The sequence below is a fragment of the Apiospora marii genome (genome assembly GCF_038362585.1).
Source record: "Apiospora marii strain CBS 49790 chromosome Unknown utg000006l_segment0_segment0, whole genome shotgun sequence".
Classification (NCBI taxonomy): Eukaryota; Fungi; Ascomycota; class Sordariomycetes; order Amphisphaeriales; family Apiosporaceae; genus Apiospora; species Apiospora marii.
In genome coordinates this window covers 554299-571042 of record NW_027117378.1, presented here as the reverse complement: position 1 = coordinate 571042, position 16744 = coordinate 554299, and the positions used below count along the sequence as shown (strand labels likewise).

General features: G+C 53.1%; 6 protein-coding genes across 6 annotated transcripts; 3 read left to right on the top strand and 3 right to left on the bottom strand.

Moving 5' to 3' along the window:
• Positions 1 to 1713: 1713 nt before the first annotated feature.
• PG985_009936 (uncharacterized protein) lies at positions 1714 to 2025 on the top strand (the record flags this gene model as incomplete). Its single annotated transcript, XM_066829704.1, has 1 exon — positions 1714 to 2025. One exon carries the CDS (start codon positions 1714 to 1716, stop codon positions 2023 to 2025), a length of 312 nt encoding a protein of 103 aa, XP_066682094.1.
• A 995-nt stretch (positions 2026 to 3020) lies between these two features.
• Positions 3021 to 4321, bottom strand: PG985_009935 (uncharacterized protein; the record flags this gene model as incomplete). Its single annotated transcript, XM_066829703.1, has 2 exons — positions 3021 to 3569; positions 3692 to 4321. 2 exons carry the CDS (start codon positions 4319 to 4321, stop codon positions 3021 to 3023), a joined length of 1179 nt encoding a protein of 392 aa, XP_066682093.1.
• A 2494-nt stretch (positions 4322 to 6815) lies between these two features.
• On the top strand, positions 6816 to 8440 carry PG985_009934 (uncharacterized protein; the record flags this gene model as incomplete). Its single annotated transcript, XM_066829702.1, has 6 exons — positions 6816 to 7118; positions 7173 to 7422; positions 7514 to 7624; positions 7684 to 7780; positions 7860 to 7908; positions 8003 to 8440. The coding sequence occupies 6 exons, from the start codon at positions 6816 to 6818 to the stop codon at positions 8438 to 8440; spliced, it is 1248 nt and encodes a 415-aa protein (XP_066682092.1).
• Positions 8441 to 8597: 157 nt separating this feature from the next.
• On the bottom strand, positions 8598 to 11199 carry PG985_009933 (heterokaryon incompatibility protein; the record flags this gene model as incomplete). Its single annotated transcript, XM_066829701.1, has 2 exons — positions 8598 to 10730; positions 10822 to 11199. 2 exons carry the CDS (start codon positions 11197 to 11199, stop codon positions 8598 to 8600), a joined length of 2511 nt encoding a protein of 836 aa, XP_066682091.1.
• Positions 11200 to 11733: 534 nt separating this feature from the next.
• PG985_009932 (HET-domain-containing protein) lies at positions 11734 to 14103 on the top strand (the record flags this gene model as incomplete). Its single annotated transcript, XM_066829700.1, has 1 exon — positions 11734 to 14103. The coding sequence occupies one exon, from the start codon at positions 11734 to 11736 to the stop codon at positions 14101 to 14103; it is 2370 nt and encodes a 789-aa protein (XP_066682090.1).
• A 619-nt stretch (positions 14104 to 14722) lies between these two features.
• Positions 14723 to 15283, bottom strand: PG985_009931 (uncharacterized protein; the record flags this gene model as incomplete). The annotated part of the gene is made up of 1 exon (XM_066829699.1): positions 14723 to 15283. The coding sequence occupies one exon, from the start codon at positions 15281 to 15283 to the stop codon at positions 14723 to 14725; it is 561 nt and encodes a 186-aa protein (XP_066682089.1).
• Between the last annotated feature and the right edge of the window lie 1461 nt (positions 15284 to 16744).

Sequence of the window (16744 nt, the reverse complement as noted above, 5' to 3'; positions counted from 1 at the left end):
ACTTACTGTGTCCACCCACCACCACCACTTGGTCAGTGAAGGCTATGGCACTGTGTTGGCTGTTGTATGGGGAGGACTGAAGAGGGGCGTGCCGGTTCTGGGTGTTGACGCTGCCTCTGCTGTTGAGTAGACGAGCCACGGGACGATCGATGGTGAAGATGGCAAGGAGCAAGCAAGATCTCCACGCCTTTCTCTCACATGCTATAGATGTTAGTGGCGGATTGGTGGCTCAGCCCACCCATTTTACGAATTCCTTAGTTTCCAATTAGTTAGGTAGCTTTCGCTAATTTATCACCACGTTTCCTACCGATCCTGCTTCACATGGCTTCCCCGGACAGGTGACAAGCCCGACATCGGGCAACGGTCCAGTCACCAGGAGTATCCGATCATGTTGGATAGGGTATTTGCCAACGTGAAACGCCCGTGTGCATCATGTGCCCGTCGCAGTGCCGTGTCCATCTCGTCTGGCAGTATACGGTATGACAGTGCACCATCGGCCTCAGCCGATCTCAGTGTTCCCCGTGTCAGTCGGTAGGCAGCCCACGTTCCGCTGCCTGAGGGTTTTCTTCCTGTTGGTTGGGAAAAGGTTGGGCTCGGCAGGGATCGGAACCACATCACTGCCCCCCAATGCATGTACCCTCGCTCTGGTATTCTCGGCATGTTCCTCTTCGTATCCCTTCCTTCAGCGGTGGTGCGATGAAGGCATCTACAAGCCAAGAACGTCTCGAGCGGGCTGGCCTATGGAGTATCGCCTCCGTCGCAATGGAACCGGATCGCAATTTCTACCTCCTGATTCGTTCGCTCGCTCTGGCCGTCTGTTTGGGCATGTTAACCCGTGGAAAATGCCAGTTTAGTCCCTTGTCTGGCCCAAAATGTGCGCCAGAATTGTGCCACGAACTTGGGGTCTCGATCCGAGATGATCTTTTGGGGTACACCCCAATCCGCCTGCAGCAGCGCCGAGATGATCTGGTCTGCCCACGTTTCCGCCGTGTACGTCGTATGCCCCGGTACCAGGAGCTTTCTTTTCGAGAACCGGTCCGTTGTCGTCAACAGACTATCGTATGTATCCCAATTGGGAACGTGCCACAGTGTGCCTTTGGCGCTTGCTTGTGGAAGACCGAACGAAGGCATCTCCGAGCCAAGAACGCCTCGAACAGGATGGCCTGGCATCGGCAGCTTCTTCTTGGGGAGAAATGATCGGTAGTGGTCAAGGAGAGGCTATCTAACGTGGTCCAGCCGGGGAATCTGTCCCAAAGTTCCTTCGGGTTGGGTCCTGCGGTATACCCATGATGAAGTCCCAGGCAATTGTCACAAAGGACGGTGGTGGTGTCTCCGTGGGCTGGAGTTTCCCAATCCTTCTCTTGACCCGGTCTTACTGGTTTCGGATACAGGTTGGGGGATCGGGTACAGGGGCCAGGAAGGCCAGGAACGGACTGGGGTTGGACTTCTGTCTTATAGGCTTGGTGGACTGCGGGGTAGTATGAGAAGCAAGAGGGCAGCGACACCGTGAGGAGGGAACTTGATGGGGGAGAAGGGAAAGAAATAGCTTACAGATACCATGAGGGAAGAAAGGCGAATATAGAGCAATAGATAGCTATGTTGATGCACCCGATCATCCCATTGCCAGCCAGGCTAGCACAACACTGGCAAGTTAGTCCATTGCTATTATTCTGTAGCCGGCCATCCAATTACCAGCTGTTGTGTTCAGCTATTATGTTAACGTCTACTGAACTTTTGCTACTGGTTGTCAAGTCGCCAAGGCCCCTTTCGCCGCCCTTTCGCCGCCCCTTTTTGTTGAATGGGCTGAGGTGGCTCCGTGACGAGTACTGCGACGGCGACATGCCCGAGATTATTCGACGAGCAAACGCCTTCCGTGGCTTTCCCCAGTTAGACGACGAGGACTTCAACCCCTTGAGTGCTGCCGAGCGCCGCGCTTATTACCGATCTGAGAAGGGCCGTGAGGAACTCCGACCCTATCTGCCCACAATCAAGAAGTATGCATTTAACAGCTATAAAACATTGTAATTATAAAAGAAAATGAAATTAAATATTTAGAAAGTTTATTTTTTTTAAAAAAAAATTAAAAGATATTTATAAACAGTTTCTAAACAAGGGCAGCAAAAAGGCGGCGAAAGGGCGGCAAAGGGGAGGCGAAAAGACGGCGGCGAAAGGGGCGCCCTGACCACACCCCGCGATATGCGTGACCAAGCAGCCGGTTTCGGTCGCGGTTGTAATATCATGCCATCCGCTGGTGTCCCCGCCGTTCCGCAGTCTGGCGCTTGACGAGAGACGCTAACGTATTTTCATCACATGGCATCCCCGACCCCCCTTTCAGTCCGCCCAGCGAGCTTCTGAAGGCCCTGAATGACCTACTCATCATATAGATCCGCATCGCGCGCAACGGCGCCAGTCAATTGGGGAGTTTGCAGAGGCGGTAAAGCCTTTGAAAGCCATGAGCGACAAGTGGAACTAAAGGCGCATTGCTGCCAAAGATCCCATTGCCTACTATCTATGGTATCCCAACGGCCAGTGGTATTTGATTATGCCATTGTCAGCCAGTTATCCCGTTGCCAGCCCATGGCCGTTGATTCCGTTGTTAGCCATGCTGGCACGATATCCCATTCCCTTGTAGCTACCTCATTGCCTGCCAACTATCTACCGGCGGTTACATTGTCAGCTCCTGGCTGTTTATAACATTGTTAGCCATGCTGTCACCAGTTATCCCATGGACAGTCACTCAGAGGCACGGCACAATCATGGTTATTCACGGAAAGGGACAGAGGAATAATTACAATTTATGTTCTCGTTTTCGTCATTATCCTGTCTATTCCGCAGGATTTCAAGCCAAGTCATTCCACTGTATCCGTTCCTTCCAAAACCATACCGTCCGTATCGCGGCCGCGACGGCCTCATCGTATCGTACACTCCGTTTGTTCCAGAAATATGCCGTCCGTATGCGTGCGTGACGGTCTTATAACATTTTAGAAATGCGTTCCAACGCACGTTCGGACACCCTTGGTCTAAATAAGCAAGTAATTGTCGTCGTCCTTAGTGTAGTTGATGCCCTCGTCGTCTTCATGCTCGACGAGGTCGAATTCCTCCTCAGACATCTCGGCTGGGGTAGATGGGGGGCAAGCCGGCATATCACCATGCTCAACATCCTCGTCGGCAGGGGTGGAAAGGATGCTCTTCTTCATCGCATCGCGCAGAGGGCCAGAATCTTTGCCATTCATGCGCTCCAGATACTCCGGATTGAACGTGGTACTGCCATCCGGATTCTCAACGAATTCTGAGAGGTCTTTCTCCTCAGACTCCTCGTCAGCGTCCTCGTTATCTGAACCGCCGTTGAAAACCTTGGCTGCGGCGACACCGGTAGCAGCATCCTTCATGGTGGGCAGACGAGTGCGCTCGGTCATCCAGGCGAGGAGGTCGGCTTCAGAAAAGATGGCTACGAAGATGGCATTGAGCCGGTCAGCGCGACGAGAGATGTCACGGGGCTTATTTCCGTGAGGGTCGGCCTTGGGGATGTCGGTGACAACGAGGTAATTATTGGCGACAGTCTTATAGTACTGTGACTCGTTAGCAAACCGTTTGAAACCGTTTGAGGACCGTCTGGGGACCGTTTCGTGAAGAACGGGACCGTTCGAGAACCGTTTTGTGAAGAACGGGGACCATTGGGTGAGTAACTTACTTCGTCAATGAATTTGGCATCCGGGGACCACTGACGGAAGCCGCAGTACGTGTTCCGGCCCCGACCGTACAGCTTGGCGGCGTGGGCTTGGATATCCATATCCGTGAGCTCCTTTGCCTCAGGGTACAGGTCAATCTGCTCAAGGACTTGGTCTTTGGTTAAGCCCTGGCATCGGAATCGGTCCACCATAATGTCGATCTTGCTGATCGTGAAGATGGATGAAGCTTCGTGCTTCTCAGGCTGAGGAACCTTGAGCTTGGTGAGAACCGGGGTGGCGCGGGGAGTAGGATGCGCGACCGGAGCAGGAGCTGCGACAGGAGCAGGAGCGGCGATGGGGGCAGGCATCTTGTACATGCGATGAGTACCCTGAGCGGCGACAGAGCGACGTGTGCGAAAAGGGACCATGGGTGCGCCCACATTGTTGTAGTTCGCCACCACCTGAAAACCCGTGGCAGGCATCGGCTGCTGGTTGTTGGCGACCTGTCCAACGCCAGGGTAAGGGATGCTGTACGGCATGTAGCCGTACTGGCGCGGCTCGGAGGAAGAGGCAGGCGACATGCTGGTCATGTAAGGCTGGCCTTGGTTAGCATGGCTCGCGCTGGCAGCGGCGAAGAAGGTTTCCATGGACATGGTCGCAAAGAATGGAATGGGTAGAGGGGAAGACAATGTGTTAACAGCAAAGGCCAAAGGTGAAATAGATATTCCATGAGCGACGACAGAGTAGTGTGAACGGAATAAAAAAGACTTACGTTGGTGCTGTTCATCTTGAAAAGGATGTCGTGAGCGAGATAAAACAGTCAAAGAGGATGTTGGGAATGAGGACGGCGTTGTGAGAATGATTATCCTGCAAGGCGAAAGGAAGATGTGTGATGGCAGGATGTTGTTGTTGAAGGAGGGGTGGGTTAAGTGAAAGATGGGGACAATTAAGTAGTCCTGGGCGAGGGGAACAATTGCAAGGTACCTGGCTTTACTGATCTAGGTAAAGCAGGTACGAAGGGAAGAAACAGATCAGTAGACCAGATGGTAAAGATGAAAATAAAAAGTGACCTAATGTACCTGGGGGGAGGGCCAAACAGTCAGAAAATGCCCCGCGGTTCATGTAAGTCGAAGGCAACTAGGGCTATAACGCACCCCAGAAACACTGCTGCACAGCGCATCACCGACTGCTCACGGCTCTTCGAGGTCGCAAATGGTCGAGGACACTTACATCGAGATCGCACTCGGCTAAAGGCAAGTTATTGCGTGCCCTGTGTGGCCGGATATGGCTCTTTGAAGTTGGGGCTACTTGGTGATGCGTCACAGCTCAGTGAATAAAAGCTACCTCGTAGTTCCTTCCCCTCCCGCACCACCGACTCTTGCCGGCTCTTCGAGGTCGGAATCGGACGATGAATTCAATATCAAGGCCGATTTCGGCTAAAGACAAGTTTCCACGATGCCTGTATGGCTAGATATCCTTTGTTGAAGTCGGGGTTTACTTGGTAATGCTTGGTGATCAGTTACAGCTCGGTGAATAGAACCTACGACGCCGCACCTGTCACTCCTGCACCACCTGCTCTTGCGGGCTCTTCGGGGTCGGAATTGGGCGAAAACATTATTGTCAAGGTCGGTTTCGGCTAAAGACAGGTTTCTACGGTGCCTGTGTGGCTAGAAATGCTTCATTGAAGCTGGTGATGTATCTACTCTTGAGGTGGGGGCAACTGGACGCGACGGAGCCGTGAATACAACCTCGCTTTCAGACGGCGGTCCGAGCACCCCACATTACAAGCAAGCAGGTACGGCCCGGGTGGAGCTCGAACCTCGGATTTTGTACAACGGTTCAACAGCTACTGGTGGAGCTGACCCAGTTCTCAAGGTTATCTCCTGGGCGAAGACCTGCTTCCTGGGTAGGTACGAAGGTTGATATATAGAAGCTACAATCACTATGCAATTACTGGAGAATGGAAGTCGCGAAGGCGCATCATTACTTGTTTGTGTATTGGGATATTTGAATCTATTATTACTACATGTCTTGGTTCTTCTGGGCAGCGTCCAACGCAGTCAACATAAGCGTATTCCCCAAGCAAGGGACGTACACAAGGGCAGTGGGGCGTTAAGAGGGACCATGTGGGCTGGAGGGCATCGTCGGGGTGGTTACCGGTAGACCCAAGTGCTTATTCAGAGGGGGCATGCTTAAGTAGAGCGCCCCGGAATGGATTGCTAACAGTGTAGTTAGTGACGATGTTTGGACACCAGTCACCGGTAGTGACTCGCTATTTCTGTACGGGGGAGCTGATACAGAGCAGATTTGCAAATATTGGCCAGGTGACTTGTTTTACATAGAGAAACATTTGAGGCTGTTGATTTCATCGAAACAAACACACTGTAGATCTCGATATCCTCATTTGTTGGTCATACTTTGCGTAAGAAGTTGGAAAATTAGTGCCACCGTATATAGCCACATCGGCTCTGGCTTTGGTGTTTGATCAGTCTTAGAAGAACTCTGACTCTTGCTTACAAGCAGCTTGCTTCCCCGTGATTCCCTGCAGACCATATTGTCACATACACTCAGGTCTTCCTTCGACAGTACCGGCAGGAGTCCCTTCCACGTCATTGAAACGAGAATTTTGATGACGAGAACGAGCACTAGATTCGAGCGCCATATCAGAATAACGGCGGTTTGGAGCTAATGCCTCATCAGGTCCCGTTACTGGATGGCCCTTTCCCGGTCTCCGTACAGGTGGCTAAAAGATTGCTGGTCTCATGTAGCCTCAAGGGTTCACTCTTCCTGTTTTCCATATTCTCCTTGCTTGAGCGATGACTTTGGTCTTATTTTTATGACTGTCAGCTTGCAAACCGGGGCTGCTAACTCAAACTGTCCGTAGCCAGGGCGAGCACGACATGCTTCACGTTGGAAAGGACCTACGACTTGGCCTCTAATCGAACAAAGACAGGAGCCAGGTTCCCGCGAAGAACTCTCTTTATCCTCCGCGAACGGCATTGACGACCATCCAGACCACCGAGTCGATCCATACAATAAGAACAAAGGGACGAATATGCGCAGGCACACCGAAAGCACACGCTTTGACCGAGTTGCCCCGATGTCAAGTGAGCAACCACCACCGCCGCCCGGGGGTCGTCAACAAACATGGAGGAGGACGAAGGGCTCCGAGAGATACACCAGGTCCTGCACGGCTACTTCGAAAACGACACCCGGCGGAGATTCCAGCTCGAAGGCCCCATCGCGTCCGGCGCCGACTCGATCGCTTGGGGAGTTCAACAAACGACATGCGGCCAGGTGTGCCAGCGGATCGTGCTCAAGACGCCGAAGTGGGCGGACTTGGGCGGAGGGGAGGAAGAAGTAGAAGAAGCCCCTGAAGACGGCAGCACTGCTTGGAATAATGACAGCAACACTCCGGATCCTATCGAGAATGAGAAGAAGTGGCTGAGGGTAAGCGAGATCAGCCCGCGAGGGGAGTGTGTTTCACACCCTATTATGGTACAGTGTCTGATATTATCTCTTGGGAGACGCCAACAACAGGTCCTTAGATGGGCGAAACACGTTATGAACATCGTGGAGATCCCCGCCGATCCGCTGAACCGACGAAAATCACCTCTACGAAGACACGGAGTCGAGAACTGGATGTTTATTGAGTGGGTGGAACACGGGACGCTACATCGACTTGTCAGGAGAGCCAGGGAAGAGAACATCGAATACCTGCCAAACCGGATGCTATGGAGGTTCTTCATGTGCCGTAAGTTGGATATGGGGCGTGGCGATGAAGACAGGAGAGGAGACAAGGGGTTCACAACTCACTGATTTGCAAGTTATCAGGATGTGCATAGCCATGGCCTGGCCACCGGAGCAACCTATCGGTCCTCCGGAAGGGGCTTTCGAGATAATCCGCCAGAAACCTCCTCTTACGATCACTCATGGTGACTTGCACAATGAAAACGGTATGAGAAATGAGTTGAGATCATCTTGGGACTAGCAGACGAAGCTGACGATCTCGCAGTGATGATAGGCCCCTTTGAACCGAACCCCGAGTACGCAGAACATGACATAACCCCTGTGCTCAAGATGATTGATCTTGGTAAGATGAGCAGGAACGAGTAAGCAAAAGAGCCTGCAGTGTTTTCCATTTGATATAAGAGACGTTACCTGAATTCTGACTTGGATTGAAAAACACAGGGGAGCGAACTTCGATGCGACGAAACAAAACATTCGAGATATTGGCAATGTAAGTCGGCACCTACTATAAACTTCCCCGAAAGCCACGAACAACACAAGAAGAAGAACGAAAGAACACAACAAGAAGAATAAAATGCTAACAGCTTGAGCTTCCTGACCAGCTCATGCACGAACTCTGCACCCTCCTCAACCCCTGGGAACGCAACGACCTCTACGACGGGAGGCAGACGGCCGAATTCCAACCCCCAATACCGATAAGCAACGTAACAGCACCCATTGAGACTGAGGCCGTGGCGTTAGTGTTGCTGCCGCCGAGAAGTAACAACGAGATCGGGAACGAGATCCCCTGTCCCCGCCTCGACCCCGACCTGCGACTCCTAATCTGCTCTTGCCTTGCGGTACACCCACGATTTCAACCGGGGCTGGCCGAGCTGTTTCAGGCTGTCATGGAGGCTATACACGCCAGGGATGCGGTTTGGTATTCGAGAGAGGGTGCTGGGTACTGTAACCCGGTGATGGAGACGGATGAGAGCATATCGGGTCTGCTGCAGCTTTTGCTGAGGGATGCCCGAACCAGCTAGCGGTTCAGAGTGCACATAATCCATGTCAGAGTTCAAATGTACACCAGTCTCGAATTTATGTGAAAGGCCAATGGAAATATGAACAATGCATATGATACAGAAGGAATAAGGTAGAAATCAGTCTTCAAACCCTTGGTCCTTCTTTGCAACAGCTCGACTAGATGATGGTAATATGCCCTGGAGGTTTCGGCATCTTTTCAAGGTTGCGAAAGGCCTCGCACAAAATGCTCTGCGGGTCTTCCAAGTCCTTCGGTAGGCGAAAGTTGTATGTGGAAGCCCATTGCAGTGTTTCAGCCAGCCACGTATCAAAGACCCCAGGCTTGTCGATATACCGGAGTATCGGCCTGTCCTCTTCAATCTGCTCCAGCCCTATTCTCGTTGCCGACACTGCGGCCATTCGCGCAGACCTATTGAAGTACGTGACCAAATCATTCTTGCATTCGCTCCAGAACAGTGCAGGAAGGAGGTTGTGTCCTAGGGGGCACGTATGCTTAATACCGTAGGCCCACATGCCATCCATGGCCTCCTGAAGATAACAGTCGCCAATGAGCCGGAACACTTCGATGCCATGCTCGTCAGTCGCCCTCCGCAGTATAAAAGGTGTTCTGCCGCCCGGAAGCACATGAATATCGTCGCCTGGTTGCGTATCTAGAGGGCCCCATCCCATATTGCCGTTGGTTGCCCAGAAGGCTTTCCGTCGGACAGCCAGTGTCTTGAAAACTACGTCGAAGCCCAGCTCGTCGACCGCATTTGGGTGATTTGCGTTGTCGTTCGTTTGCTTCTCTCCTTTCACGGCGCGCTCGCAGTGGCTAATTCCCCAGCGAGACAGCGCATCCAAATCTTCTTCTTGAAGCCGTTGATATTGACCATCTACATGCTTCATGTCGAAAACCATAGCCCTTTTGCGATCCGAACGGGGACCACCTTCAGACCAAATATTCAGACAGGCATTGTCATCCTCTTGGCGCACACTCCACTTCAGGTTTTGGGCGATTGCGATAGTTCCAATCGGTTCGTATACTGGCTCGTTCACTGATTGAACCGTGCTAACTGGCCTTGCATATCCGCATAGACGCCCGCCACTAGGTTGTTCATATATCAGGCTGATGTCCTGCTGCTCACAGCCAGTGTGCGCAGATTTAAATTGGCAGATGCCGGATTTGAGTAAAAAGTTGTAGATGTTTGCGGGCTCCTTGGATTCGTCCGGACGAGACCAGTCGGGCTTCCATTTCCCAAGAGACTCGAACATCCCTTCTGCCCATGGCGGTACCAAAAGCAGTCCATCCATCTTGTAGTAAAGTTCGATCGCTTTTGCCAGAGTTTTGCCCGTGTCCAAAATAACCCTGGCCTTTTGGCCTCCGCTTGCATTGTACTTTCCGGGCAGCGTCATTCGCAACTTGTCACTCTCGTGGACTATCGCACTCCAGTCTGCCGTCCACGTCGGCAAATCACTCCGATTCTTACGGCCCAGGTCCCCACAAAGAGCTTCCAGTGTCCCAGTAACTTGTATGCTATTCCAGCAAACAGACATAAATACTCTCGCCGTTGATAATGCGTAGTTTGGAACCAGGGATGTTCGGACAAGCCCGAGAAGAGCGAACACCCGGTCACGATCGTCCGATGCTTTCCGCGTAGCCGTGGCCCTAAGGAGAGCCAGAAGTTCGCTCGAGGTCCCCTCATAGTGTCTTGACTGCTTTTCGGCCCAAAAGCCACGCCAATACGCGATGTCACCCAGGATCTTGGAATAATGCCGCAGGACGGTGGCCAAATCGGACTTGAGGGGCATTTTGTAATCCGGATCTTGCAGACATAACGCTGCCTTAGTGAACATCCCCAACGGCGCTTCAACACCTCCATATTGGAATGTGACTCTTGAGGCAACAATGACCTCCTGAAAGACCCACATACGGGTCCACCACTGACTAAGAAGCATCATACGGAGGGCCTCTGTGACCCCGACCATGTGCAACGGATGCAGTAGCGCAAATCCCCTCTCGGAATGGTTCTGCAACGTCAACAGGCGGACAAAGCAGAATATGTCAATGGCTGTGTATTTGGCAGAGGGTCGGGGGATGCTCCATCGTTCGAGAAACCCGGCGACTTGTTCGTCATCCCGATCATCGCCATAGAAAGTAACCCTGCGAGGAGCTTTGAGATTGCGCGACAGCCCGGTGATACGGTGCCTGACGCCATCCCCGAGCCACACAATTACTTCGGATGCTTGCTGGTAGATGTTGCGCATAAGGTTGACTTGGCTGCTTCGTTCAGCGAGGTCGCGCTGGTTGACAGACTACGAGAATTCCTGTTTAGTACAAGCCGCCTGCACTGAAAGATGTTCATTTATTGCAACCACACACAGCTGAGATGAAGTGTTCACTCACTATAGCGTCAACCCAGATGGCGAGGGGCTCTGATTGCCGCCTTAGATGCCTCAAGGCGGATTCAAGGTTGACTGTCACTTCAAGCTCAATCCCGTCAACGAGGACCGGCCTAGTGATTTTGGGCGCACCCCAAGCATAGGACAAGGCGACATAGTTGATGGATTTGTCTGCCAGGGATCGGCAATCCAGACGACAAGAGATAGGAGATCCCCAATCGCCCGGCTCAAGGATGACTAAACGAATGAGACGGGGGCTCTCAAGCCTGCGGTAGGGCTTCATGCGATCGATGTCAGCAAGGTATTTTTTGCCAAAGATGGCCTCTAGTGGGGGTTCTGGATACACCACCTCTAACAGGTGACTTTTCGAGTGGCTTGCCATCTTGCATGGGGTGGAAGTAGAAGACCATTCGAATCGGCCGTGATCTGATTTTGGCCCCCAAAATTGATGCTATGAACTTGGTTTGCTCGTGCAACGGGGAGAGAAAGGTTGCGTTGGTAAATAGGAGGCCTCCCCTCGCGGTTAGGCAAATAATTATTAGGCAGCCACTGCTGCAGAAGTTAATTACTTGAGCCAATCAATTACCCAGTCATCATATGGTCATAGGCGGTATATGGGTTCTGGCTTGGCGACAGGATCTGTATTCATCTAAGCGTTCTGCAGCTTCTTTTAACTGGATATGAGTTCTGATGAGCCCCGGCAGCTTCTATCCGATCGCCTTTTGAGATGCTACACCATCACCCATGTTACTTACCTATACATGCATGAATTATCCACCCCTGTCTCACGATTGGTGCCTACGCGGAAACCTCAACTCCACTCGGGAATTTGCTGACGCTCAAAGTTACGATTGAATTGAATTGGATCCAGTCTCCAAGAAGGCACGCAATTCACTATCCACCAAATGGAATCAATATGACGACCGCCGAGACTTCTGCGCCGTCTCCTCCTAGCTGCCCTGTGTGTTCCAAGATTGTTCAAGTCTTGAACACTCCCGTGTTCGAGTATGGCGAGGCTGCACTTGGCAAGGTACACGATATCCTCGCACATGAGTGCGGACACGCAGACTGGCTCCGAGACGTCAAATATCACGAGCAAGGTGAAGTTCCCCGCTACGAAAGTCGAGAGCTCAAAGTACGCACAGTTCCCGGCGAGAGAGGCGCCTGGGTAGAAGTACCCTATATGAAACACGCGCGCAGATACGTCGAATCCCCCTCTTTGATTTTCGAACTAGTATTCCGGCCGGACGTGCCAAACCACAAGGGTACGGCCCGGATTCTGGACCGGGAGTGGATCGACATGGACCTCGTGAAAGATTGGAGTTCTCGGTGTTTCCGGGAACATGGTCTCCAATGCGACACATCCTCCGTTCAGCCCATCAGGCCGTTTTACCCGCAACGGCTCATCGACGTTGGCCGAGGCTGTGTTGTTCCCTGCCCGGAGGAGGAGGGTCCTCGTTATGCCACGCTCTCTTACACCTGGGGACGCACCGCGAATTTCCGAATCACCCGAGCCAATGCCGATAGCGTCGAACGGCCAGGCGCGCTGCTGCATGGCCCCATTACTACCCAGATCCCGCAGACTATCCACAACGCCATCCAACTTACCAAAGCGCTGGGGCTGCGCTGGCTCTGGGTCGATAGCCTCTGCATCGTCCAGGACGACGCGGCCACTTTTTCGCACCAGTTGAGAAACATGCATCATATCTATGCCACCTCGGCTCTGACCATCATGGCAAAGGATGGCCAGGATGCGGGATACGGTCTTCGGGGCCTCCGGGGAATCTCGGCGCCGAGGTCTACTCAGCAACTTGTCGTACCTCTGGCTGGGGGCGAAACTGTCATCATGATGGAATCCGAGATGGACCGCCGGCCCCCCAGCATGTTCGACTACGAGCAAAGAATGTGGACTTTCCAAGAGGGGCTCTTTGCCAAGAGACGACTCATTTTCGAGCAAGGGGTGGTTGGATGGCAGTGTGAATGTGCCAGCTGGTACGAGCACCAACCCTACCACCCAGAAGCCGACAGACTGAACGTTGCCAAAGGGTACGAGAGAAGGGCATATGAAGACCTACAAAAGAACCCTCCAAACCTCCAGAACCTAAGCCACCTGGTCTACCGCTTCAACCAGAGGACCTTGGGCTTCGATGAGGATGTTTCCAATGCCTTCTCGGGCCTTCAGACGTGCTTGAACAACATCTTCCCATCGGGCCTGGTGCTGGGCCACCCAGAATTCTTCTTCGAGATTTCGCTCTGCTGGCGCGCCGAAGGCAACCTGCGCCGGAGGAGGGTTTCTGAAGCCTACACTGGAGACCCGGTGCGCACTCGGCTCCCTAGTTGGTCCTGGATGGGATGGCAGGGCCTGGTGGACTTCCCATTCGACCAAGAACATGCCCCATTTCCCGTTTTGCACGGGGAAGGTTTTACTCGGGCCGTTGCGCAGTGGCATGTCCTTCCGACGCCGGGATCTACTACGAAACATCCCATCGACTCCATGTGGCATCGATACCGAGAAGGCATGCCAGAGGAGCTACCAGACGGTTGGCGGCGTGAAGCTTTCAAGCCACCATTAGAATGGACTGCCGACCCCCATCATTACAAGATCCGGTTCGACGATCCCGGCTCTATGCCCAGGGACCTCCCGGCTCATACGTATATCCCAACCGCCAAAGAAGAGCATCCTTCGTCTTCCCGATGGTACCCGGTCCCTCTTGGCGACTCGAATCTGGCAAGCGAGGACGAAGACCTGAATTCGCATCGCGAGTTTCAGTATCTTCGGTGTCTCACCTCCAGAGCATATTTGCATGGCAGCCCAGACGAGACTAGGAGTATTACCCGGTGGGACTCCATTGCCTTGATCGAGGATAGTCGTAGAAACCCCGTCGGCGGTCTGCGGGTTCACCATGAGGACGACCGGACCTTTTTGGCCAATGGGCCCATGATAGAGCTGATGGCGGTGGCGAGGGGCTGGACGACCGAGCTGGAATCCTACCTGCGGAACGCGCGGGTGGAGTCGCTGGTTCGCGAGGACGTCGGCCACCTCACGCTGGAGCAAGAGGAAGCACAACTCCGACATTGGGCGGAGAGGAGGAAACGAGAAGGATCTCGGACGGTTCCGTGGGAAAGGCAGTGGGAGAAGGAGAGGGGCAAGAAGCAAGACTGCTATCACGTGCTCTGGATCGAGTGGGAGCGTGGCGTGGCTTATAGGAGAGGATCTGGGTTTGTCTTGGCAGACAGGTGGGAGGAGCTTGCTGAGGCGGATAAGGTGGAAGTGACACTGGGATAGAATGAAGCTATGTTGGCGTATCCCTCGTGGGCAGATACTACAGCTCATACATTTGGCCAAGTCGCATCTTGGTGGGTTGAGTGTCACCATGCGTTGTTGAGCTCTACGTCCACAAATCATGACAGTAGACACATTGGGGTCAGGGTAAGAAAATCTTATCTAACGGGGATTACAGGGCATAATCACCTTTATGAAGAGTGTCGTAACGCCATGAGTAACCCGAGTAACCGGTAAGACATTTTCCATTCCCGGGGCCGTTGCTCCAACCTACAGACGTATACATCCCCTGGGCACTTCCCAGTACCATTGGACCCACGATCTTATCATACATACATCTTGGACAGCCCATGAGGACTACCGAAATTTACAAGAAACCTTTCCTTGCCCTGGTCCCCCAATCGTACAAAGTGACACGCCCTATCATATGCAAGTAGATTAAGTAAACAAATACTTCGCTGGAGCAATGGAAACATCTCTCATCGTCAATTCGGAAACATAACATCGTCAGCAGCAGAGACTTAGATCTCTAATGCAAACAACCTTCAAAGGTCTCAGAGAGGTGTGTAGAACAAGCGGCAGGTAAGTCGAGTCGGGTCGAGGGGATCTGGAGCTCATCCAATCACCCCCCTTCAGCCGGCGGTGCCGCCGCCTCAGCATCGCCGCCCCCTCCTCCGCCCCCACCGCCTCCACCATCGCCCCCGGCACTGCTGGCCGAGCTCCGAGAGCTCTTGGAGCTCTTGGAGCCGTGGGAGCCGCCCGAGCGGTGGCGGCGCTGCGACCGCTGGAACTTCTTCTTGCGCTTGAGGCGGATGGAGTTGCGGTACACGTAGCAGAAGGCGAGGGTGCCCAGGAGGAAGACGCCCAGGAGCACGCCGACGACGACGCCGATGGTCACGTCGAGGTCTTGGGAGGTGGTGCGTTTGCGCAGTAAGATTGACGGCCCGGTTGGACTGCTTGGTTCGTTGTGGCGACCGTCACGCCATAGCGAGGACGCGCTCTTGGTCCAACCCGTTATATGGCGCGCTGCCCATTCCCAGGCTTGCGACAACAAGCGTTTGCCATCATGTTGGTTGAATGGAGAAGGATGGTTCCATCTCGTATCTGATGTTGTATCTTGGGTATCATACGCTCGGAAGGCGGCAAAGCCGCCCCCGGCGATGAGTGGCGGGGGAAGATACATGGTGACCCGTGGTTATATGTAGGTGGATATTTGTGGTGATACAGGGGTGGTAGGGAATGGGGCTTATTACTGTTGTCGAGTGGGGATTACAATGAGCATAGTTGTTGGCCAAGAAAAAAGAATGCCATAGACAGCATAATGGGACTTTTCCCGAATCGAAGGGCTAGAAGAGAAGAAAAGAAGAAAATGGATCTTCTGGAAGTGTGCACAGCTGGGCTGGGGCGGACGGGGGCATTTTTGTGTACGCGAGATCGTCAGCCAGATGGTATCATCACATTTCCATGGAACCCAAGGCGTGCGTGCTTGCGACCTACCTGTGTGTGTTGGGTACGTACAGGACACAACTCATCCGCGCATCGCAACTGGCCAAACACATCTGCAAGGCGACGTCGGGATTGTCTCGCGTGAGCCGGAAGAAAGAGAGACAGACATGGGAGGCGATCGAAGGGGAAGCTTTACCCCAGAGTCGCATCCCCAGCCGACGGAGAACAGCATGCTGCCGGCGACAGGTGGGGCCCGCGATTGACAACGAATGTCTCTCATTGACTGGGTGTGCTTGTTGGCTGCTGGCTGCAGATGTAAAAATGTTCGAGGGAACCTTGACGATAGGTTGCGTGCATGTGAGAGTGTACGCCTCTCATTGGATTTCCTGGGGGAATACATATGCGGTCGTCGTGCATGCATGCTGATAAAGTGCTCGCGTTTGGGAGGCACAACGGAATGTCATCGACGCTAGAGGGGGGACCGCCACTTGCCTCCATCTGTCCATTCCCCAGCGCTCCCGAAAGCCTCCCTTTTCTCTAATACGACTGCCACAAAAACGTTGGGCAACTCGGATATCACCCTTCGGGTCGTAATATCAAAAGTCGAAGGTTGCACCTTTCCGCTACACGTAGGGCCGATCCGGACTATCAGTCGACGTCAATGACAAGTGGCACCCGATGACCACATATGTTTCCAGCTTCGTCTGATCTGACTTCTAAACGCAAGGACCCCTACTCCGTATTGGAGAACACGATCACCAATTACGAATGGGCAAGAAGCCGTCATGTTGAATGCCGTGTCACTCACACTTTGCACTTAACATCTCTCAATTGAGAAGTGACTAGAAGGCTCGATGATGCGTCTCCAAATTACCTTGGGTAGCACGGCCTTGATCGCAGAGCACTTCAGATGTCGTGCTTACACGGAGAGGCAAGCCTCCGCATAGAGCGAAAGGGAGCTGACCAGCCAGCCAGCAATCAGCCGACAGGGTATTGCTGCCCGACGGGGGCTCATTGCTTCAGCGCAGATGTCAGCATCCGCCAAAAGATGTTTGCTTCCATTTTCCCCAATTACGTCTTATTAGGTTAACATGATGAAGACGAAAGAGCCAGCCCTGCCTGTCGCGCATTGCCAACGCATCTCCCTGCCACCCTCCCACCACCCTCCAACCGAGAGAGGGAGGGAGTATATATACGG